The sequence below is a fragment of the Lampris incognitus genome, chromosome 18 (genome assembly GCF_029633865.1).
Source record: "Lampris incognitus isolate fLamInc1 chromosome 18, fLamInc1.hap2, whole genome shotgun sequence".
Taxonomy (NCBI): Eukaryota; Metazoa; Chordata; class Actinopteri; order Lampriformes; family Lampridae; genus Lampris; species Lampris incognitus.
This window is the reverse complement of record NC_079228.1, coordinates 22,643,631-22,668,623: the sequence shown is the minus strand read 5'-3', so window position 1 is coordinate 22,668,623 and position 24,993 is coordinate 22,643,631. Positions and strand designations below refer to the sequence as shown.

General features: G+C 42.3%; 1 protein-coding gene across 1 annotated transcript in view; it reads left to right on the top strand.

The window, feature by feature from the left end:
* The window catches only part of fam91a1 (family with sequence similarity 91 member A1), a 39,005-nt gene that overhangs the window by 6,601 nt on the left and 7,411 nt on the right, over positions 1–24,993 (top strand). The window contains exons 5-16 of the mRNA XM_056297993.1: positions 8,218–8,285; positions 9,157–9,270; positions 9,573–9,663; positions 10,171–10,233; positions 10,564–10,670; positions 10,873–10,911; positions 13,499–13,611; positions 15,268–15,377; positions 16,217–16,332; positions 21,620–21,706; positions 21,928–22,038; positions 23,474–23,575. Of these exons, the coding sequence (XP_056153968.1) occupies positions 8,218–8,285; positions 9,157–9,270; positions 9,573–9,663; positions 10,171–10,233; positions 10,564–10,670; positions 10,873–10,911; positions 13,499–13,611; positions 15,268–15,377; positions 16,217–16,332; positions 21,620–21,706; positions 21,928–22,038; positions 23,474–23,575 (1,121 nt within the window). The remainder of the gene's footprint in view (positions 1–8,217; positions 8,286–9,156; positions 9,271–9,572; positions 9,664–10,170; positions 10,234–10,563; positions 10,671–10,872; positions 10,912–13,498; positions 13,612–15,267; positions 15,378–16,216; positions 16,333–21,619; positions 21,707–21,927; positions 22,039–23,473; positions 23,576–24,993) is intronic.

Sequence of the window (24,993 nt, the reverse complement as noted above, 5' to 3'; positions counted from 1 at the left end):
AACAGAATCCCCTGGGTGCGTTCTTGCTCATTATGGCAACAGTTCCAGCACATTTTGCTCTGTCTCTCTATTGCCCTGACACCAGAGGCTTAGAGTAAAGAGACCTGAGACTTACTGTCTAGAACAGGCCTGGGCAATTATTTTCCACATTAGAGTATATTTTTGCCATCGCGGGCCAGAATTACAGCATTATACATTCTGTATATGACTGCTGACAGATTTATCTACTGTAAATCACATCCAGAAATGCTACTTATTGTACTTTTTTAACATGCACAGAAATAAACTACATCCATGTTCTCCTTTTGGTAGGTATTTTCATTATTAAACATGCAACGAACTACTTGGAGGGAAAAGTACACTGTGCACTGATAAAAGCTTCAATTATGGTGGTGGAAAGCATGACAACAACGGTTGATGACATGCTAGAATCCATTACAAATAGAAATCTGTATGGAAAAAAAAATGTGATTGTGAGCTGTATATATAGAGCACTGGGATCTAATATTGAAATATTCAAGGATTGAGTGGAGGAAATGTTTGCTAAAACAATTCAAAAGGTTATGTTCATTTCTGGGGATCTCAATATAGATCTGTTAAATCCAAATAAACATAAAAGGACAGACGAGTTTATCAATGCAATGTATAGCATGAGCTTATATCCAAAAATGACTTGACCAGAATTACCCAGAATTACATCACACTATGCCATGCTAATAGATAATATATTCACAAATGTTATGGAAGACAATACAGAGAGCAGGCTATTAAATAAATGACATCAGTGACCATTTACCAATTTTTGCAGTCTATGACAGTAATTACAAGAAGGATAAGGATGCCAATAACTTGAAATACAAACATGTAAGGACAAACAAATCCATGAATGCGTTTAGAAATGAATTACTAGCATGAAATTGGAGAATAATATATGATGAAGAAGCTATCGACAAAGCATATGACACATTCTTAAATATATTCAAATTTTTATATGGCAAAAATTGTCCAATAAAACAATACAGTAGGAAACAGAAATATACAGATAATCAATGGATTAAAAAGGGGTTACAAAATACCTGCAAAAAGAAAAATACGCTAGGGAATTTATAAAGTTTAGAACTAAAGAGCCAGAAAAGAAATATAAAAAATATAAAAGTAAGTTAACTAATTTTATGAGGATTTGTAAGAAGGAATACTACAATGAAATATTAGAGAATAACAACAATATTAATGGTTTACGGAGCGTATTAAACAGCATTATTAGAAATGGCTGTAGAGCAGCGGTGGCTAACCATGTGGCATGGAGAGCTATGCGTATGCAGGTTTTCATTCCAACCCGACTCCACACCAGGTGATTTCACTGATATGTTCTTCCTCTTTGGTTGAAGGGTTGCTAATCAGTGAAATCACCTGGTGTGGAGTCCGGCTGGAATGAAAACCTGCATACACATGGCTCTCCATGGCACATGGTTAACCACCCCTGCTCTAGAGACTCAAGTTACCCGCAGTATTTTATCGATAACGGTAAGACCATTAATAATATGGATGATGTGGTTAGTGGTTTTAGTAAATTCTTCAGAAGTGTAAGATCAAAATTGGCAGAAAAAATAAATGACCCGGAAACAACCGAAGAGGGGACTGGTGACTATAGTGCTAGAAATCCAAGTTCAAATTTTCTTAGAGCAGTAGAAGAAAAGGAAATCATGGCTATTGTAAGTAAATGTAAGAACATAATGTCTACTGACTGGAAAGAAATTGATATGACAATAGTCAAAAAAGTCATCAGTGGTATTGCAAAACCACTAACACATCTGTAACTTGTCATTTAAAACTGGTAAATTTCCAAGCAAAAGGAAAATTGCAGAAGTTACACCATAATATAAAACAGGATAGACACCCCTTCACAAATTACAGTCCTTTCCCAATTCTCCAATATAATGGAAGAACTATTTACTGACAGATTAGACAAATTCATTGAGAAGCACAAACTGCAGACTGACAGCCAATATGGATTCAGAACAAACAGATCAACATCAGTGGTGCTAATTGAATTAATAGAAGAACTTACTAATTGCATAGACAAAAAAAGTATGCAGTAGGAATATTTATTGACTTAAAAAAGCTTTTGATACTATGGTATCAGAGGAGTTGTGCTGGATTGGTTGAGAAGCTATTTAAGAAACCAGCAACAATTCGTGAAGATAGGTGAGCATAAATCAACATGCATGGATATTAATTGTGGAGTCCCTCAGGGGTCAGTATTAGGCCCGAAATTGTTTATTCTGTACATAAATAATATACTATATAGCATATCAAAAATATTGAAATTTGTTCTATTTGCGGGCGACACAATTATTTTCTGTTCTGGGGAGAATTTACACCTGCTTTTGGAGGTGATCATAACAGAAATAAGAAAATTAAAAAAGTGGTTTGACATAATCAAATTATTAAATTCATACAAAACAAAGATGATGTTGTTTGGAAATTGTAAAATAAGCACTCAAGTACAAATGATGATGTTAATGTCAACATAGAGTATATGAAAATAAATTTCTAGGTGTGATAATAGACCACAAAATCTGGTAGAAACCTCATATAAAATATTTGCGAGCAAAGCTGGCAAGGAGCATTGCAGTCCTGGGAAAAACAAGGCATATTCTGGATCATAAAGCATTGTACACAATATATTGTTCAATTTTATTGCCATATCTGAATCTGAATTACTCTCGAAGGTATGGGGTAACACCTACAAAAACAACCTACATCCATTGTGCATACTGCAAAAAAAGCGTCATAAGGCTAATTAACAATGTAGGTTTTTGCAAACACACTAACACGCTGTTTTTGAAGTCACATGAAGTTCATGGATCTCGTAGAATTTAACACAGCACAAATAACGTATAAAGCAAAAAATAATTTACAACCGGATAATAGACAAAAAATGTTCTCCGACGGGGGGTGGGGGGTGAGGTGGTGGTGGTGGTGTTATAATTTGAGAGGAAATTTTAATTTAAAGAAACTGTTCATACAGCTATAAAGAGTATGTGTATTTCGCTCTGTGGGGTGAATTTGTGGAATGGTTTGGATGTGGAACTCGAGCAAAGTACAAACATTGAGTTCAAAAAGGTATACAAAAAAACTTTTTTAAAGAGGTATACGGATGAGGAAGGGTTGTGATAACTGTTTTGACACTGGCTGATTTTGGGTTGTACATAGAATTGGGATAATTGTTTATAAATTGTATATAAGATACAGGTTATGAATTACTTGATGAGTGGTGGAGAAGGGGTAGGAATAAAGTGTATACTTCCTCCTACTCCTTTTTGAATATGCAATATTGATTTGGGTTGTTTATGAGAATTTGTTTAAGTTTGTTCTATAGGATTATTGTTCATTTCAATTTAATATTATTGTTTTTTTGTTTTCATCTGTTTTTTTTTACATGCTCTAAATAAAAAATCCATCAACCAATCATTCAGCACCATGGACAGAACTCTTGTTAATGGGTATGCACAAAAACATGAGAGAGAGCTCAACATTATATTCAAACGACTTAATCAGTGTGAGGAGTGAGGTCTCTGATGGGCATTGACTAGAGCAGGGGTCCCCAACCACCAGGCCACGGACTGGCACTGAGCCACAAAGCATTTGCTACCGGGCCGCATGGAAACAATATGATATACAGTATTCAAATAAAAGCCCGGTCCAGGCATATATGGCTGAGAGCCACCACCTCTACAAATGCTGCTGCTCTGAGAGCGTCGTACTTAGTGGCCAGTCGTATTGCTAAGGCTAAGAAGCCTTTCACTATCGGCGAAGAATTGATTCTGCCTGCTGCCAAGGACATGTGCTGTGAACTGTTGGGGGAAGCTGCAGTTAACAGGGTGGCAAAGATTCCTCTTTCAGCTACCACAGTTTCAAGGAGAATTGATGAAATAGTGGAGGACATAGATTCTATGTCCTGCACTATTTCATCAGTGAATTGCAATGTTGTTATATGTATGTTATGTTAATGCGAGGGAAATATGTGCTGTGTGTTTAATATCCAAATGTTACTTTAAATGTTATTCTACTATTGACTTATAAGCCTAACCTATATTCTTGTCGTTATAAACCCTCCCCCGGTCCACCAGAATATTGTCAATATTAAACCAGGCCATGGTGCAAAAAAGGTTGGGGACCCCTGGACTAGAGCAGTAAAAAGTCAGATATAGTTTCTGGCATCGCTATGCGCAGGATTGCTGATGGGTGAGAGTCAGTAAGAGATGCCTTGATTTTATATATTTCATCACTGAAAATGTTTGTTCACATCCATAGGCTGATCCAAACAGTACAAACATCTTCTGAGCATGACTCCTAATTTTTAGAAAGTTTTGCACATCAAGAGATGCATAGAACCTCGTCAGTGACATTGGACCTCATCATTCGTTTGTACTTAAAAATTTGTTCTTACAAACCCATGAAATTTATTTTAGATCTCAAGATTGTCTGACAGTCAGAAGCAAAGCCTGATGGTTATTTGCAATTTCTTCCTCGTAACATCTGTTGTCTACATTTTGCAACAAGCGATCACTCAGGCTTGCAAAGACATCAGTGTTAGCCAGTTGGTGTCTAAATTCAGGGGTTACCCAGGTTCTACACTGGTCTTTGAGACAAAACTTTAGGGCTAAAAAAATTCCATGGGTGTGTAAGAACAAATTTATATGTACGTACGAAAGATTGATAAAGGAAGCCTATTGTTTGAATAGTTCTGCAATCACTGCATCAGACTGAAGATCGATAAACTCAAGTTGCAGCTCGGTGGGAGTGTTATCCACATTGAAGGTGAAAGGAGAGGAAACCAACAGCATGTAATTTTCCAACACTTTGAAATCCACAAAATGATGAAAAAAACTCACTGTTCAAAGGACGCAGCAGCAATGTGTATTTCTCCCGCTGGGCATCTGATAAGGAACAGACTAGTAGTATCGGAAGGTGGGTGAGATTGTTGGCTCTTACTTGGCGGGTCAGGAGTAATTTTCCCTTGAAGGCTTTGACAAGGCATCTGATGTGCAAAAAGGCCCTTCCCTTGAAGTTTGGAATGTAGTTCATTCATGAGGGCCATGATGTCCATGGCGAAGGCAAAATCAGCCAACCAACTTTATCTTGCAGTTTAGGGAATTCCACGTATTTTTCTTTCATTTGCAAAAACTCAGCAATCTCCCATGTCAGGTCCCACACCCTTTTAAGCACCTTCCCCAAACTCAACCATTTCACGTTTGTGTGGTCGGGGAGATCTGTATGACCCGACACTCTCTTCCAACAGTGAGACAAACTGCCTGTGGTTTAAAGATTTTGTTCTTATGAATTTTATCACTTTAGTCACTGTATCTACAACATGGCTCATTTTCAGAACACATTTACAGAGCACCTCCCAATAAATAATGTGATGCAGGAAAATAATTTTCTGATCTGGGTTCAGCTCAGCTACGTGATCTTGTATCCTTTTCAAAAGGGAAATGTTTTTTCCCGTGACGTTTGGGTACCGGACACACACCGGACAACTTTTCAAAACTCAGTCTTAGCTTTGCCACACACTTATTAACCTCCTCCAAAAAATCTTTCCTTGTGGTTGTGCTCTTAATTTTTTGGGATCCCCCCCCTTTTTCTCCTCAATTGTACTTGGCCAATTATCCTATTTTCTGAGTCGTCCCGGTCGCTGCTCCACCCCCTCTGCCGTTCCAGGGAGGGCTGCAGACTACCACATGCCTCCTCTGATACATGTGGCGCCTCCAGCCACTTCTTTTCACCTGACAGTGAGGAGTTTCACCAGGGAGACATAGTGCATGGGAGGATCACGGTATTCCCACCAGTTCCCCCTCCCCCCTGAACAGGCACCCCAACCGACCAGAAGAGGCGCTAATACAGCGACCAGGACCCATAACCACATCTGGATTCCCACCCACAGACACAGCCAATTCTGTCTGTAAGGACGCCCGACCAAGCCGGAAGTAACACGGGGATTCGAACTGGCGATCCCCGCATTGGTAGGCAACGGAATAGACTGCTACGCTACCCGCACAGCTGCTGTGCTCTTAATTGACTGCACTAAAGCAGGCTTCTGTGTAATTTCATAGTCTGAGGTTATGCCTTGTAAGAATATCAACAACTGCCCTGTGTCATGCGCATCACCGCTCTCATCCAGGTCCAAGTATAAATAGGTGAAATACTTTCCCTCATCTTTCAACTGTTGTTCCATGTTCTCTGCGATGTTCTCAACACAGCGGTGTCACTGTTCGTCTTGACAGGGAAACATTTTCAGACAGCTCTTTTTTGTCAGGGCAACGTATTGCTGCAGAGCCAATGAAAAATTATTTAATGAATTCGCCCTCAGCGAATGGGCTGCTATGTATAGCAATTTTGTGGGTCAGTACATGGCTAGCTCTCGTAATTCCATCATTTGCTGAATGGAGTTTTGTGAGAAGTCCTTGATGCTTTTGCAGCTGAGAAAGCAACTCTTTCGTTTCACTTGCCCTCTGCTCAGAAGACCTACGTATTTAAATTTATTTTTTTTGGATCCCCCCCTTTTCCCCCCCAATTGTACTTGGCCAATTTTCGAGCTGTCCCAGTTGCTGCTCCACCCCCTCTGCTGATCCAGGGAGGGCTGCAGACTACCACATGCCTCCCCCGATACATGTGGAGTCGCCAGTCACTTCTTTTCACCTGACAGTGAGGAGTTTCGCCAGGGGGACGTAGTGCATGGGAGGATCACGCTATTCCTCCCAGTTCCCCCTTCCCCCTGAACAGGTGCCCCGACTGACCAGAGGAGGTGTTAGTGCAGTGACCAGGACACATTTGGCTTCCCACCCGAAGACACGGCCAAGCCGGAGGTAACATAGGGATTCGAACTGATGAGCCCCATGTTGGTAGGCAACGGAATAGACCGCCATGCCATCTGGATGCCAGAGGCCATATTCCTATATTTCTCTGTATGCTTTGTCTGGAAGAGTCAGGACAAGTTGTAGTCTTTTTGCTGATACCGCAATAAAGAAATGTGTTGATGTCGATTCTTTCTGGAACACCCTGCATTCATTGTCTACTTTCCTTTTCTTCTAAATAATTTTCTTTGAAAAACTTTCTTTGAAATTTTCTTTGAAAATTGTTGCATTTTGAAATTTAAAAAATTTTCTTTGAAGAACTAAATTATGCGCAATTTCTAGCTAGTAACTATTTGTAACGGTGATATGTGTGTGTCTGCCTGTCAGTCAGTGTCTGTCCTTGTGCAGTTGTTATTTATACTTGCCTTCAATATAAATATTCCACAAGCGGTGTGAGTTAAATCATTACAAAAAGGCGAGTATTCATTGGGCTTCTAATTTGAATTACAAAGACGTTTTTAAGACTTTACCATTACAAATTCTTTGTGTTCTGAGCATTATTCCGCGGGCTGTATTGAATCAGCTTGCGGGCTGCATACGGCCCCCTGGCTGGCCTTTGCCCAGGTCTGGTCTAGACCCATCTCTACTGTAGGATGACCGCCAAACTTTTGCTATAGGGCTAAGTCTCTCTTACTAGCCTTCACTTGGAAATTAAACGACAACGCATCTACTGTATTTCTTCACATGTACAATTGCACGCGCGTGCACACACACACACATACACAGATAATCCCTGCAGGCCCCCCTATGTGTGTTGGCAGAAGGGCGGGTAGCGCTTCGCTGTGTGTCTGGACATTATATGATTAAGGGTGTCTGTTCGCATGTGTGTTAGACTACTGCCTCTACGGAGTTGAGATGAGTCACTCTCACCACTCAGAAGGCTCCTGCTTCCACCAGAATAACTTGCCAACATGAGGTTGGAAATATTCTGGACACCACTTTCCACACTTTGCCTCTCATTATAACGCTTTCTAGATTTTTGTGAAGTGCACATGAGGCCATAATTGAAAAGTTCCAGAGGCACTCCAGCTGTGGTACTGCTTGATGTATTTGCTATAATATCTATGTGCAGTGATTATTCCAAGTTCATGGCCAGTTACTTACATGTGGTTGCAGTTTTATCTATTGGACTAATTTTTCCTTCATCCTACAATTCTGAGGCTCTGTTGATGTATTTGCATAATATTTTATGTATTATACTGATGTATTTGCTTTAATATTTATGTTTAGTGATTATTCCATGTTCATAGCCAGTTGCTGATGTGTGATCTGTTGAACTCATTTTTCCCTCTTCCTACAGGTCTGAGGCTGCTGGGCATTGGGAGAAACCAGTACATTGACCTGATGAACCAGTGCAGGTCCTCCAAAGTGAGAAATCTTAATAGAATTGCCTGTCTTTGGTTACTTGATTTGTAATTGATAACAACAGATGCATAGATTTCCTGTTTCAAGCTATAGCTTTCCTCCTGTTCAAAAATCTAGAGTGAGCAACATAAAAGATGAGAATTCTTGTGTCAATTCTTAAATCAAGTGTTACATCCCTTTCCCCTCCATCAAATTGTTTGACTAGTAACATACAGCGTAACGATGATACATAAGCATTACTTAAGCTCACACATGTGTTTATGATAGCCATACTGTAACATGTAGACTGCCCACCGAGAAACACGACTGATTCTTCTCTTAGAAGATGTTTTCTCAGGGGCGTCTGGGTAATGTAGAAGTCTATTGTGTTGCCTACCAACATGGGGATCACTGGTTCGACTCCTCGCGTTACCTCTGGCTTGGTCGGGCATCCCTACAGACACAATTCTGCGGGTGGGAAGCTGGATGTGGATATAGTATGTCCTGGTCACTGCACTAGTGCCTCCTCTGGTCGGCTGGGGAACCTGTTTGGGGAGGAGGGGGAACTGAGGGGAGTAGCGTGATCCTCCCATGCGCTTCGTCTCCCTGGCGAAACTCCTCACTGTCAGGTGAAAAGAAGTGGCTGGTGACGCCACATGTATCGGAGGAGGCATGTGGTAGTCTGCAGCCCTCCCCGGATCGGCAGAGGGGGTGGATCAGCGACCGAGATGGCTCAGAAGAGTGGAGTAATTGACCAAGTACAATTGGGGAGGAAAAAAAAAAAAGATTTTCTCTAATAAACAACTAACAATTACAGTGGAACCTCCTCAGTGGCCATTGGTGCCATAAAACCTCAGCCAATCACAACTGCTTTCCCGGTTGTCTCCTTTGTCAGAAATTCTTCCGTAGGAAATCTGCGCGGGACTTGCTGCCTGCCAAGCCAGTGGAGATCTCGGTGGAGCCGTGGTGGGTGGCACAGACGGGCTTCATCACCGAGGACGATATCAGGGTGAGAGAAACACATTGGTTCTCTCTTTTCAGCATTTTTTGTGCAAAACAAGAGACACAAGGGCTGTATGTTGTCAATGTCACTAGTCAAATTGTGGCAGGCCAAATCAAATTTCTTTATTAAAGGGGAAGGGGTATTCAGGGGCACAAAAAAAAACAACAACAAACAAACAAAACAACAATGTCTGAGAAACTATAAGAATCCTTACATTCACCATCCCAGAACACTGCATCAATATTTTAAGTGTTTGTGTCATGCAAACATACACACTCTTACTATGTCTTTTTACTCTCTGAATTTAGATTTGTTCCCCAGCAGAGAAGAAGGCCATTGATAAGATGATAGATTCTGGTCCCCAGCTGGCTGGATCAATGGAGTACAACGTAGTTCTCAGTGAGTCTGTCCCCCAATCCTGCTTCCTTTTCACAGTTCAGACAGAACTTCAATTGCATAGGGTTTGGTAAAGATGGACATTTATATCAATCCTGTGATTTTAGCCTTTCATGCATAATTTACTACTGTGTATTTGCTAGGAAGGAGAGTTGGGACCAGGGACTGTCACACTTCTACCAATAGACTGGCTGTGATTGGATAGAAATGAATAGAATTTGGTACAGAGGAGTCCCAATTAGGACATTGTCAGTACATGAAGCTGTTTAAGTGAGATTTGATAGCAAGCCCGGAAATAGGATTTTGCCAACACCATGTTGGGAAGTTTTACACTCAAAAAAGGCTCAATCCAGTAACATTTGGATGTGGTACAGCTCTGTTTTCACTTAATACAGCAATACCGGACCATGGTGGGGCTGAAAATCATCTGTCATCTGAAATCCATTTTGATGTTCTTCTGCATAGTGTGTTTGCTTGTGACATAAAGTATCTATGTTGCTTTTCATCCAGGCTTGTACAACCGTGGCTTCATCTACTTAGACGTCCCCATTTCTGATGACAGCTGCATCTCAGGTATTTTTGTCCACATTTGTGCATGAGGATACACACATTCATGTGTGTGCCCCGCTGTTTTTCACCCTATTATCCGTCGTTACCTGCTGAGCTGCTAACTCAATGAGCCTCTTAACACTATCTGACTCAAAATCGGGGTGCTGTTGCTTAGCATTATGGGTAATTGATATCTATCGATCAGAAAAGAGGCCTAATGATGTGATTTTAAACCCATTTGGAGTAAAAAGAGGACAGAACAAACATTTTTGTGCTGCAAAGATAGAACCATCTTTGGTTTATTAGTTAAGTTGTTACTGATGACATGTCATTTTATTTCTGAACTGTTTTCAGTGCCCCCTCTGGAAGGCTTTGTGATGAATCGGGTTCAGGGCGATTACTTTGAAACACTTCTCTACAAAATCTTTGTGTCCATCGATGAGCAGACCAACGTATCTGAGGTAGGCTTTGGAAATGCTGTGCCTTACTGTGCTCATTGAATTTTGTATACCTTTTTTATGTGTTTTTGTCTGTTTGTGTCCATGCTTTTATTATTCCGTAATTTTGGCCAAGTTGTTTGAGCTGCATCTGGTTGACGTCTGACAGCAGCACCTGACTGTGTGTAATTCTCTCTCCATCTCCCTTCTTCACTCTGTTTTACAGCTGGCAAATGTACTGGAAATTGACTTGGGCCTGGTCAAGGTGGGTAGTTGCCTCTTTGAGTAGCTGTTTCTTTAGTGGCAGAAAGATCCACGAGAATATATAGTGTCAAATGTCTACTCACGAGCATGAAAATTGGGCTCTGGCATGTCTCTTAGAAACAGCATTTCCGAAACAAGGAGTCAGGTTTCTTGGATTCAATTGCTGTTTTGACGCATTTGAGATGAAATACACTTTTGGGCTCACTATATGTGCTTTCAAGCATATACACCAATGAGCCAAAGCATTAGGACCACTCAGGTGAACCGAATAACATTGATCATCTCCAAACAAGGGCACATGACAAGGTCTGGGTAGATTTGATGGTAAGCGAACAATCAGTTCTCGTAGTCAACATGTTGGATGCAGGAGAAATGGGCAGGAGTAAAGACCTGAGTGACTTTGACAAGGGATAAATTGTTATGGCCAGATGACTGGGTCAGAGCATCTCTGAAACAGCAAAGCTTGTGGGGTGCTCCCACTCAGCAGTGGTGAGTACCTACCGACAGTGGTCCAAGGAGGGACAAACCACAAACCGGCAACAGGGTGTTGGGCGCCCAAGGCTCATTGATGCATGAGGGCAATGAAGACTATCCCGTCTGGTCTGAATCGACAGAAGGTCTACTGTGGCACATGTCACAGAAAGTTTTAACAGTGGTTACAGGAGGAAACTGTCACAACACAGTGCATCACACCCTGCTGCATATGGGGCTGCATAGCTGCAGACCGGTCAGAGTGCCCATGGTGATCCCTATCCACTGTCGAAAGCACCTACAATGGGCACACCAGTGTCAGAACTGGACCATGGAGCAATGGAAGAAGGTTGCCTGATCCAGTGAGTCCCGTTTTCTTCTAGTTCATGTGGATGGCTGTGTACATGTACATCACTTCTGGGGAAGTGATGGCCCCAGGATGCACTGTGGGAAGATGACAAGCTGGTGGAAGGAGTGTGACGCTCTGAACAATGTTCTGCTGGGAAACCCTGTGTTCAGCCATTCATGTGGACGTCAATTTGATACATGCCACCCACCTACCTAAACATTGTTGCAGACCAGGTACACCCCTTCATGACAATGGTATTCCCTGATGTCAGTGGCCTCTTTCAGTAGGATAATGCGCCCTGCCACACTGCACACATTGTTTGGGAATGGTTTGAGGAACCTGATGAAGTGTTCAGGGTGTTACCCTGACCTCCAAATTCTCTATATCTCAATCTGATTGAGCATCTGTGGGATGTGCCGGACAAACAAGTCCGATTCACGGCGGCTCCACATCACAGCTTACAGGACTTGAAGCATCCGCTGCTAATGTTTTTGTGCCAGATACCACAGAACAACTTCAGGAGTCTTGTAGAGTTCATGCCTCGGTGGGTTAGTGCTGTTTTGGCGGCACACGGAAGACCAACTGCATATTAGGCAGGTGGTCGTAATGTTTTGGCTCATCAGTGTAGTTCAACTGCCTAGACAGAAGGATAAATGAAGCATATGCTTATTGTTGGGTATTTGATTAATTTTTGCCAAATTTTCAGATTTATCTTGGGCACCAAATCTAATTGTAGACGTATTTCAGCGATGTTTGTTTATTGGTAATAGAGTTAAGTCATTTGGGATCCAAACATATGCCATTATAAAATTAAGACCCTGGCAATCTGTATTCTGAATATCAGTTATTACTTTAACAATACATTAACATTTGAGGTCTATTTTTTTAGCTGTGGACTGTTCAAGTTAAATGTTGTTCCAGTTAGTCCTTCTGATTTATCAAGAAAGCTAGAATGATGAAGACTAACTTGTAAACGATAATGCACAATTTGGCTGTGTCTGTCAGTTACACACACACACACACACACACACACACACACACACACACACACACACACACACACACACACACACACACACACACACACGCCTGAGAGATAAAACGACTGCACACAAAGACGCACACAAATGTCTGAGAATTGTTTTTCTGCAGAACTTTTTCCGTTGTGACTTGCGTAAAAGCTTCTGTGACCTAAGTTTTTCGTTGTTGTGGTTCTTTTGGTATGGAAATGGATAACTAAGAGTTGATTTAAGCATACACTTTGTGGGCATTGAAGGGTGGAAATGCAATCACATTTGCTGTATTTGTCTGATAAGACAACCTCATATTTGAAATACATATGCTGGCAAGGAAAGTTTTTTTAAATGAATAAATCGACATTTGGAAGTAGGGGAAAGGTAGCTGGTCACCGAACTGAAAAGTGCACAGTTATATGAATAACTTCTGACTAGTTTCTGTCAAAAAAACTGACCTGATTTGGCCATGTGATGTCAACATATACATTCTTTTTATAACTACTGTTGTGTCGTGCAAAGCCGTGAATGTTTATTGTCTTTGCATCATCTAGGCTCAGAGTGACTTATGCCTAATAAAATCCAATTTTGAATTTTTTGTTTTGTGTGTGTGTGTGGGGGGGGGGTTTGTTGTTAAATGAGAAGACTGTTTCACTTTCCTGTAACAGGCTGATATACAGAATGTACAATGTCAGAAGCTTAAATGAGGTTGAGTGACAAGACCACTTGAATCTGACTCCACTGTGTTTCTCCAGAATGCAGTTTCCATGTACTGCCGCCTGGGCTTTGCCCTAAAGAAAGGCCAGGCGATCAGTTCAGACCAGCTCCACCCGACATGGAAGAGCGCCCCCTCTGTCAACAGACTCAAGTATGTGCAATCTGTTCACCTATCCATCTAGAATCCTTCCATCCAATCTCTCCATTCATCCATTTGATATAAGGTACCCCACCCATCATTATTTAAGTTTCCAAAAATGTTACCATATATTTATCAAATGTATGTGAAGATAGCAAAATGTTGTATGGACAAAGAAATGCTAAATTTGGTGTTTTGATATCCCTCCCTCCATCCATGCGGGCTCGATCCAGTATATTCCCCTCCCTCGTCTCTTGTATCTGTTTTTGCTATCTGCAGTAGTACATTATTCTAAATTAGGCCTTTACAAGGACAAATAAACTCAACTGCAGAACTTTAACATACAGGCCGAATGATATCTGAATTAATTATAGCAAAATTATGTCCTTCTTCTAGAAAAAATGTCGAAAACCTGGTCAAATTATAGACATGCATAAGCAGTTTCTTGACTGTTTTTCTGCTGCTCTAAAGCCATACAGAAGCTGCTTATTGAGTGCAGCCCAGAAACATAATTGCATAGACATCTTCACTGAAACAACACAGCAGTCTGAGTGCATCTGAGTCAGACATTGGAGATTTACAGCCTTTTTTGTAATTCTTCCATCTTTGAGGACGGAGTGAACTGGAGAGCACATTTGGCATTAATTCATACCAATTTGAACCTTATTTGTTCCTCTGGCATTGAAATTTTTGCAGAAGACAGTGGAACAGTTTACCTAAGATAGATTTGGGAATATAGACTGGTACGTTCATATTCGATGGCATTATTAAAAAATTTCAATGAATTGTTCAGATTCTTTGAGAAGATTTAGGAATATGTTTTTGGAAAATTGTAATGTGCTGTCAGTCATAGTGACCACTTACAATATATAGTGCATCATTTTTAAATCATGAGGTCCCAGAACACGAAAGGGGGTGTCAGGTCCAGCGGGTAGACTGTAAAAGGAGAGGCCCAGCAGTGCAACATTCACATTAGATACCACAGTGATGTTATACTTTCATGATATAGGCATTTATTTAAATATTAAACAATTATGAGGGCCAATTCAATTTTTTTCTTTTTCTTTTGCAAACTGTAGCGTTCAAACTCTGCGACAGGTATGGGTGCAAGTCCATGAATACTGGGATGGCATCCAGCACTTTACCTGTGCCCCTGTCCATAGGGTTAGTGGTTGTGTCAGGAAGGGCATCCGATGTAAAATTTTGCCAAATCATTATGCGGATTGACAAGACCATACCGGATTGGTCGAGGTCTGGGTTAACAACAACCCCCATTGGTGCTGTGCCCTCACAGCATAACACCTCACATAGAAACTGTAAAATCTGCTGTGGGAACCCCTGAGAAACAGGGAACAAGCTGAAAGAAGAAGATGGTAGCGTTCACACAAAGTCTACTCAGTACGACTGCACAGCTAAAAATGCCCAGATGGGTGGCACAGGTTATGTTGACATAAAAAAATTACACTGTAACAGCAATCACCCATTAATCAAAGTAAACTACCAAACCATTCCTGAGCAAATTCAGGTGCAGCTGCAATCATGTGTGAGGAACTTTTTGATATTATCTTAGGAAATAGATCAACACCTGCCATCTCAAACCTTCATATAAAGTTTACTGGTGTCAATACTGTGATAGCTTGGTGTTGAGCTCTCTATGTCTTACACTAGGAGCACCATGGACCCCCAGAAGATGCTGCTGTCTTGGGATCAGGGTAGTCCTGTCATGGAGGGAGGCTCATCAGCCACTGACACTGACACCACCAGCCTTGAGGACCAAGGTCTGGCTCTCCTGCTTAACATGTACTCACATAGACTGAAATTTGCAAAACCTCATAAATAGACTCAGACTACACATACACACAAATGGACTTGTGTTTTGATGTTTGCGCACACACACACACACACACACACACACACACACACACACACACACACTCAGATGTAGGCTGCGTTGTGCATACACAGTCACACGCATATATATTCACCATAATGTATGAATATGCACATAGCCACACAGCACTTTCTGACTGTTACTTCAAATGTTAAAAATGATGATGCTAATTAATCCCCAAGAAAGTTCAATTGCCGGTCTGAAATCTATCCTCACACTGTTGGTGTTTCAGTCTCATTTTAACTTTATAATACCCACCCAGATGATACTGCAGGGCTGTATTCAGTATGGAAGTTTTTCAAGAAAGTCAATATTCTCAAATTCAAATATAGTTTAAATGCTTATTTTAAACGGTGTATAGGTTATTAACCCATATGTACGACTCTACTGTGCCCTCTTTCGTGTTTCACACTGCAACCTAAGGTTCAGGCAGCCTAACGCAGATCCCATGGGTGGGCCTGAGGGCTCAACCCAGGGCATGCTTGGATTAATTTCCCAAATAAAATGTATACACATTAACTTTCCCAAAAAAATCTTCAAAAAATGTTGTCAGGCAGAAAAACCAAACACATACAAGAGGCTTGAAAGGTGTCAGCACGGCGTCGGGAAGAGAAAAGCACCTGTGTATGTTTTAATACGAACATGTTTAATACAGTCATTGTTGTGATGTATAATAATAGTGTTACTGTAGTTATTTTAGGACTTGTGTTTCATCTATGTTGGCAGCAGATACAGCCAGTGTCAGCAGCCTGAGCATCCCAGCCGCCACACCCACCAAGAGAATTGCTTTCCTCTTCGACTCCACCCTCACTGCATTCCTAATGATGGGCAACCTCTCACCGGTCAGTGATTGGACACGCAGACACAGACACAGACACAGACACACACACACAGACACACACACACACACACACACACACACACACACACACACACACACACACACAAACGTTAACCGCAGTTTTCCCTGCACACTGGCAGAAACTAAGATCCCCTGGGCCTCTGCTGTTCCAGAACTGTTATTCATAAATTATCTTATAGTAAGCTGAGGCCCTGGGAGGGAACAAATACAATAGCCACAGTGTCAAGACAAAGATTAGATAAGCGGGTCACAGTAAAATCTTCCAAGCCAACAAATCTGATTCACAGTCCCTGTAAGTCAAGTACCTCAGGCCCTGCTCCAACAAACCTAAAACTAGCCCTATTTGATATGAGGTCCCTGTGTAACAAGTCACTTTATTCAGTGATTTTATAACCTCTTACAAGCTTGATTTTATGTTTATTTTCCCCCCCTCTTTTTCTCCCCAATTGTTCTTGGCCAATTACCCTATTTTCCGAGTCGTCCCGGTTGCTGCTCCACCCCCTCTGCTGATCTGGGGAGGACTGCAGACTACCATATGCCTCCTCCGATACATGTGGCGTTGCCAGCCGCTTCTGTTCACCTGACAGTGAGGAGTTTCACCAGGGGCACATAGCACGTGGGGGGATCACACTACTCCCCCCAGTTCCCCCTCCCCCCCGAACAGGCGCCCCAACCGACCAGAGGAGGTGATAGTGCAACGACCAGGACACATACCCACATCCGGCTTCCCACCCGCAGACACGGCCAATTGTGTCTGTAGGGATGCCTGACCAAGCTGGAGATAACACGGGGATTCGAACCGGCGATCCCCATATTTGTAGGCAATGGAATAGGCCACTACACTACCTGGACACCTGATTTTATGTTTTTAACAGAGATTTGGTTGGACACCAAGAATGGGAATGCAATCCTTATGGAATCCACCCCATCACATTTCATATTTGAGCTTGAAGCACGATAGAACAAAAAAGGAGGGGGTGTTTGTGCTTTTTTAAGGATAAGTTCCTTTGTAAGAAGTTATCATTTGGAGAGTTCTCATCCTTTGACTAAGTGTAATTTAAAATGGAAATGAATATCTCTCCATGTATTCTGTATATAGTTATATACAGGCCACCAAAATACTCTCCACATTTCCTTGACAATTTTACTGAGATGCTTTCAGTTATCTGCACTGAAGTTGACAGTGTAGTCATTATGGGTGATTTTAATGTGCACATAGATAATGTCAGTGACAGAAATGCCATACAACTTTCTGCCATACTGGGCACGTTTGATCTGTCTCAACATGTTTAACAGCTGACCCATAATATAGAGGACACACTCTAGATCTAGTTATTACTAAGGATGATAACATTTCAAATGTAACTGTGCTTGATGATGCTCTATCAGATAATTTCTTTGTATTCTTTGATCTGTCTGTTACACCAAAAATCAACATCTGATCTGAGACTTAAAAAAAGGCATGTTAATGAGAATACCAGAACACTTTTTATGGAATCAAGGAAGGTTGAATCAGTTCATCTGGATACAATGTTTATTGACAGATATGTTTCATCACTCAACTAAGTGACCTCCTCAGACTGAAGATGTCACTTAGATGCGTGATGAAATGTATCTGTCAATAAACGTTGTATCCAAATGAACTGATTCAACCTACTTGGATTTTCTTACCTGGATTATTGAGCATGCGTCGAGACACTTTTTATGGAAGCCATTAAATCTGAAACTGCCCCAGCTTCAAATCATGTTGATCAGCTGCTGATTACCTTCAGTTCTAAAATTTTGAATGTAATTGATACCATTGCCCCTGCTAAGGTTAAATTGATCACTCGTAAGCAAAATCACCATGGAGAAACACTCATTGTGTAAGGCCCAGAAAAGGGAGTAGCGGAAAACAGAGAAAATGGTGTAAATCAAATCTTCAGATTCACTTTGAAATCTATCAAGAAAAATTAAATATTTATAGTCTGAACTTGAAAAGTGCCAGGCAGTCATTTTTCTCTGAGCTCATCAACAAGAACAGTAACAATTCACACATTTTATTTGCTACCGTTGACAGGTTAACTAACCCTCCGATTCCAGTATCTGCAGAACTAGTATCTATCAGCAAATGTAGTGAATTTGCATCCTTTTTTCATAAGATTCAAGGTATCAGACGTACTATTATCTCCGCAATGCCAAATAAAAAAGCATCAACACTGCAGTCTGCCAGAAGTAACTTAGAAGAAGTAGAAGTAACTGGGAAGAAATTGTCCCCAGTCTCAATTCATCCACCTTTTGCCTTGATGTTTTACCCACTAGCTTTGTATTTTTGAAATTTCCCCCCCCCTTTTTTTCTCCCCAATTATATCCGGCCAATTACCCTACTCTTTCGAGCTGTTCCGGTCATTGCTCCACCCCCTCTACTGATCCGGGTACGGCTGCAGACTACCACATGCCTCCTCTGATACATGTGGAGTCACCAACCTCCTCTTTTCACCTGCTAGTGAGGAGTTTCACCAGGGGGATGTAGCGCATGGGAGGATCATGCTATTCCCTGCAGTCCCCCCACCCCGAACTGGTGCCCTGACCGACCAGAGGAGGTGCTAGTCAGCGACCAGGAAACACCCACATCTGGCTTCCTACCTGCAGACACGGCCAATTGTGTCTGTAGGGATGCCCGACCAAGCCGCAGGTAACATGGGGATTCGAATGGGCGATCCCTGTGTTGGTAGGCAACTGAATAGACCGCCACGCCACCCACATGCCCCTACCCACTAATTTCTTTAAAACAGTTTTGAGCAGCCTAGATGAACCCCAGATGTCCTAAGGGTAGGACCCTTAGGACATCTGGGGTTCATATGGCCTACTGGCTGTCCCAAGAGTTAGAACAACACACGGTGAAGCGGCATTTTGTTATCATGCAACACAGTCCTGGAATAACCTCCCAGATGATATTGGACAAGCCCCGAGTCTGACCACTTTTAAGTCAAAGCTAAAAACGTGCCTACACTGCCTACTCTACCCTGTAACCTATCTTTTTAGCTTAGCTCTTAAATAGTCCTCATTTTAATTGTTTCTGTTCTGGATCCCAACAGTACGACAGCATATTAGGGCCATTGTAGGTAAAAAAAAAAAAGAAGCTTACTTGCACATGAGTGAACACTATGTGGGGAGGACAGAGCTTCACCCTGTATGATTCTCATCCATCTGTGGATGCTGAGGTTTTTGACTGAGGAGAATTTATGCACAATATGCATTTAAAAGTGGGAGTATTTGTTGTGTCCTATTGTCATTCTATTTCATTTCATTTGAACTGCTATAGTTAACTTTTTAAGTATCTTATCTTTTGTATCTCTTGTTTCTACTTTTGCGCTTTTTAATTGTAAAACTTTTACCTTTATTGTATCTTTATTACTCTTTACAACACATTGAATTGTCCCATTGTATGAAATGTGCTAAAGCTGCCTTGCCTTTCCACTCTTATATTTAGCATTGCATTTCTCACATTATCATTTCTCCTCATAAAAATTTGTGTGTATGTGTGTTACCCATACACACAAATTTTTATGAGCCTCTCCTTGCTGATGGGTAAATTTGAACAAGGATTACTTTTTTTTCCAATGAAGATTTACACTGCTCAAAAAAATAAAGGGAACACATAAGCAATGCAATGTAGCTCCAAGTCAATCACACTTTTGAGATATCAACCTGTCCAGTTAGGAAGCAACACTGATTTGTGAATCAATTTCACCTGTTGGTAAATTGTCTAATTTCCACCAGGTGGAAATTAGACAATTTGCAAGACAACCCCTATAAAAGGAATGGATTTGCAGGTGGTGGCCACAGACCATTTGCCTGTCCTCATCTTTTCTGGCCGATCTTTGGTTAGTTTTTAATTTTGCTAGTGCCCTCACCACTAGAGGTGGCATGAGGCGGTATCTGCAACCTACAGAAGTTGCTCAGGTAGTGCAGCTCATCCAGGATGGCACATCAATGCGTGCTGTGGCAAGAAGATTTGATGTGTCTCCCAGCACAGTGTCCAGAGCATGGAGGAGGTACCAGCAGACAGGCCAGTACACCAGGAGACGTGGAGGGGGCCGCAGGAGGACAACAACCCCGCAGCAGGACCGCTATCTGGTCCTTTGTGCAAGGAGGAACAGGAGGAGCACTGCCGGAGCCCTACAAAACGACCTTCAACAGGCCACTAATGTGCAGGTTTCTGCTCAAACAGTGAGAAACAGAATGCATGAGGATGGTATGAGGGCCCGACGTCCACAATTGGGGCCTGTGCTCACAGCCCAACACCGTGCAGCCCGATTGACCTTTGCCAGAGAACATCTTGGTTGGCAGATTCGCCATTGGCGCCCTGTGCTCTTCACAGATGAGAGCAGGTTCACACTGAACACATGTGACAGACATGAGAGAGTTTGGAGACGCTGTGGAGAACGTTCTGCTGCCTGCAACATCCTCCAGCATGACCGGTTTGGCGGTGGGTCAGTGATGGTCTGGGGAGGCATATCCTTGGAGGGCCACACAGACCTCTACGTGCTAGCCAGAGGTACCATGACTGCCATTAGGTGCCGGGATGAGATCCTCAGACCCATTGTCAGACCATATGCCGGTGCAGTGGGCCCTGGGTTCCTGCTCATGCATGACAATGCTCGTCCTCATGTGGCCAGAGTGTGTCAGCAGTTCCTGTATGTCGAGGGCATTGATGCTATGGACTGGCCTGCACGTTCCCCAGACCTGAATCCAATCGAGCACCTCTGGGACATCATGTCTCGTACCATCCGCCAACGCGATGTCGCACCATAGACTGTCCAGGAGTTGACCGATGCCCTGATCCAGGTCTGGGAGGAGATCCCTCAGGAGACCATCCGTCGTCTCATCAGGAGCATGCCCAGACGTTGTAGGGAGTACATACAGGCACGTGGAGGCCACACACACTACTGAGCCTCATTTTGAATCGTCTTGAAGGATTTCCACAGAAGTTGGATCAGCCTATGTTCTCATTTTCCACTTTGATTTTGAGTATGATTCTGAATCCAGACCTTAATGGGTTAATGATTTTGATTTCCATTGATCATTCTTAGGTTATTTTGCTCTAAACACATTCCTCTGTCTAATGAATAAAGATTTTCAGCTGAAATATTTCATTCATCGAGGTCTATATTGTGTTTTTAGGTGTTCCCTTTATTTTTTTGAGCAGTGTAATTGCATTTAGAGGGGAGAGTCCATAGATTGTGACCACTCAGTTTCCTCTGGGCATTTTCTCTCCTGATCAGAACTTGAAGAGTCATGCGGTGACCATGTTTGAGGTGGGAAAGCTGTCTGATGAGACACTGGACAGCTTCTTGGCCGAGTTGGAGAAGGTGAGGCCAGTGGTAACATAGATACTTCATATTCCCCTTGTGAGCTTTGATGGAGTAGGAAACATGAACAGGGACCTGCTGGAGGTGGCTGAGCAATTTATAAATAACATAAGCCTCAGTGGTTGTTGGTAATATTTTGCCACATGTAAGAGAGGCCTAATGTTTGTACCTGGCATGAGCACACCTTCTTTAGCTTTCTTCCTTGTCCTTTTTTCCCGAAGGTTGAGAGTACAGCAGAGGGCGAGGCCCAGCGTTACTTTGATCACGCCCTAACCCTGAAGAACACCATTCTCTTCCTGCGCTACAACCAAGGAGCTCACCCAGGACCAGGGGCTGGATATACCTAACATAGGTAACTGCTTTGCGTAACTGCTCAATGACAACGTTGCCTAATCAATATAGGTTGACCTTTCACACCACAATACCTAACTAATATAGGTAACTACACATGAGCACCATCACACACACACACCTATAACTGGTGTTTTTTTTTTTTTTTTGGGATGGACTGCGATCCCTGTGTTTGTGTTTCACTGGGTATTGCATTTGTATGTGCACTCTGTTTAATTGTGTGTGTCCTGATACAGTGCCAGCCAGCTAGAATTCGTCTGGATGTATTTTGTCAGGCTAGCCTGTACTCTAATTTTGCTTGTCAATCCGCTTTGGGGCCCCCTCTGTTTCAGCCCAACCCGATTGACTCACATTGGACAATGAACATATTCTCCCCCATCTCCTCCGCCTGCAGTCAAATAAAATGCAGACTCATACTTCTGCCTACATATAATTCCTGCACCCCGTCAGTGTTTTCTGCAGTGATTTTTCTGCTGACAGGTAATACGATTAGCAACAGAGAGAGAGAGCGAATATTGCACACGGCATTCAAAGCACAGGATTATTCCAGATTATATCTGTGTGACTTGAAATGTGAGTAAATTAAAGCAAGTAAACGAGTAAGCAATTACTTTTTGTGTTAATTTTTTTTTATTTTTTTTTCATTTTGCTTGTGGGCTTCAGATTTTTGTATCAGTTCTCGGGAAAGAATTGTTCAACCCATTTAAAAAAAAGAATGCTGATCAATTATTTGTTTGATAACCTATAGAGCAAATATTTTTCTGACATGAATCAAAGTGACTGTTGCACCACTGCTAGAACCTGATTTGTCCGATAACAATTACTGAAACCCAAATGTGACCTGAATGTGCAGAAGCTAAACTGATGCCATTAGGGCCATTTGACAGTCCAGAGCATATTTTTGTTTTTTAGGTAAAGTAGAGTGGCCTGTGATGGTATGTTTCTTTGTCCCAACTGAACAGCTTGCATTTTACCCCTTCAATCAACTCTTGTCTGAAGTTGCGTGATATTTCTGATTGGAGTACTTTTCATCTCCATTAAGTATCTGAGTATGCCATTCCTTGTTTTTCTAATGAATTGGGGTGGAAACTCGTCTTTAGCAAGGTGGTCTTTCATTGTCCACCAGTATGTCACCATGGCTATCCGCTCACTGCCAAGCCGTCTGTTTTTTTTTCCTCACAAATGTATCCCAGTTCTGGATAATGTCCTACAGAACTTTACATTAGTTTTTCTTGAATAAGGCATTGCATTCCTGGACAGAGGCATGCTCAGAATCTATAACAAAGAACAAAGTTGGGTTTTTTTTTTTTTGGACTAATGTCCCTTAGGGAGGAGCAGCAGAGACTATCTCACCAAAGTGAACCAGAACAAAGAAAAATCTCGTTTATTTCCCAATTGTTGCCACTGTGCTACCAGATGCTGTTTGTGTTTCGTTTCAGGTTGGCAGTGTGCCTCAGCTCTGCTACCTCTCAATCCTCCTCATCTGCTCCCCTAGACATCCTCACAATGGTCTGGGCTGTGAGAGTGTGGAAAGCTAAAGCTAAACTAATCCTTGACTGATACAGAAGTTCTATACTAATGTTCACATCAGTCAGTTAGGAACACAGGGACATTTATTTTGGCGCTAGACCAACACTTGTCCAACATTTATTGTTGTGATTACAAACAGACCAGACAATACCAACTGTTCATCACGGTAAAGCTCCTCGCCCCTGCTAAGGTACGGTTAATTTGCAATATCCAAGAAAAGATGTGCTTATGAAGAGTTTCTTGGGTCTCCCAGAGCATTTTCTTCAAAAAGTAGTCTTTCCAGCATGGGGATCACCGGTTCGAGTCCCTGTGTTGCCTCTGGCTTTGGTTGGGCGTCCCTACAGGACACAATTGGCCGTGTCTGCAGGTTGGAAGCCAGATGTGGGTGTGTGTCCCGGTTGCTGCACTGGCGCCTCCTCTGGTCAGTCGGGGCGCTTGTTTCAAAGGGAGGGGGAACTGGGGGGAGTGGCATGGTCCTCCCATGTGCTGTGTCCCCCTGGCAAGGCTCCTCACTGTCAGCTGGGGGGGAGGCGGCTGGCGACTCTACATGTGTCGGAGGAGGCATGTGGTGGTCTGCAAGCCCATCCTGGATCGACAGAGGGGGCGGAGCGACGACCGGGACAACTAGGAGAGCAGGGTTATAGGCCAGGTACAATTGGGGAGAAAAAAAATCAAAAATAAAGTAGGTAGTTACTGCTCACTTTGTGGAACTCATCGTAACTGACTAGACCCAACATGCAATTAAACCAAAAATTGAATTGCATATGCTGGGTTTGTTCATAAGGCTGTACTGCTCTATGGTCAGTCACCTGTAACTAGCTAACATACACTTTATGGACAAAAGTATTGGGACACACCTCTTAATCATTGAATTCAGGTGTTTTATTCAGACCTATTGCCATAAGTTGTATCAATATCCAGCAGCTAGCCATGCAGTCTGTATTTACAAACATTTGTGAAAGAATGGGTTGTTCTGAAGAGCTCAGTGAATTCAAGTGTGGTACTGTCATAGGATTGCCACCTTTGCAATTTGTCCAGTTCATGAAATTTCTTCCCCGCTAGATATTCCATGGTCAACTGTAAATTGAAAAGTGGAAGCATTTAGGAACAACAGCAACTCAGCCACGATTGGCAGACCACATAAAGTCACACAGCGGGGTCAATGAGTGCTGAGGCGCATAGTGTGTAAAAGTCACCAACGCTCTGTTGACTCAATAACTGCAGAGTTTCAAACTTCCTCTGGCATTAACATCAGCACAAAAACTGTGCGCCGGGAGCTTCATGGAATGGGTTTCCATGGGCCGAGCAGCTGCATGCAAGCCTTACATCACCAAGAATAATGCCAAGCTTCGGATGGAGTGGTGTAAAGCACGCTGCTGCTGGACTCTGGAGCAGTGGCAACGTGT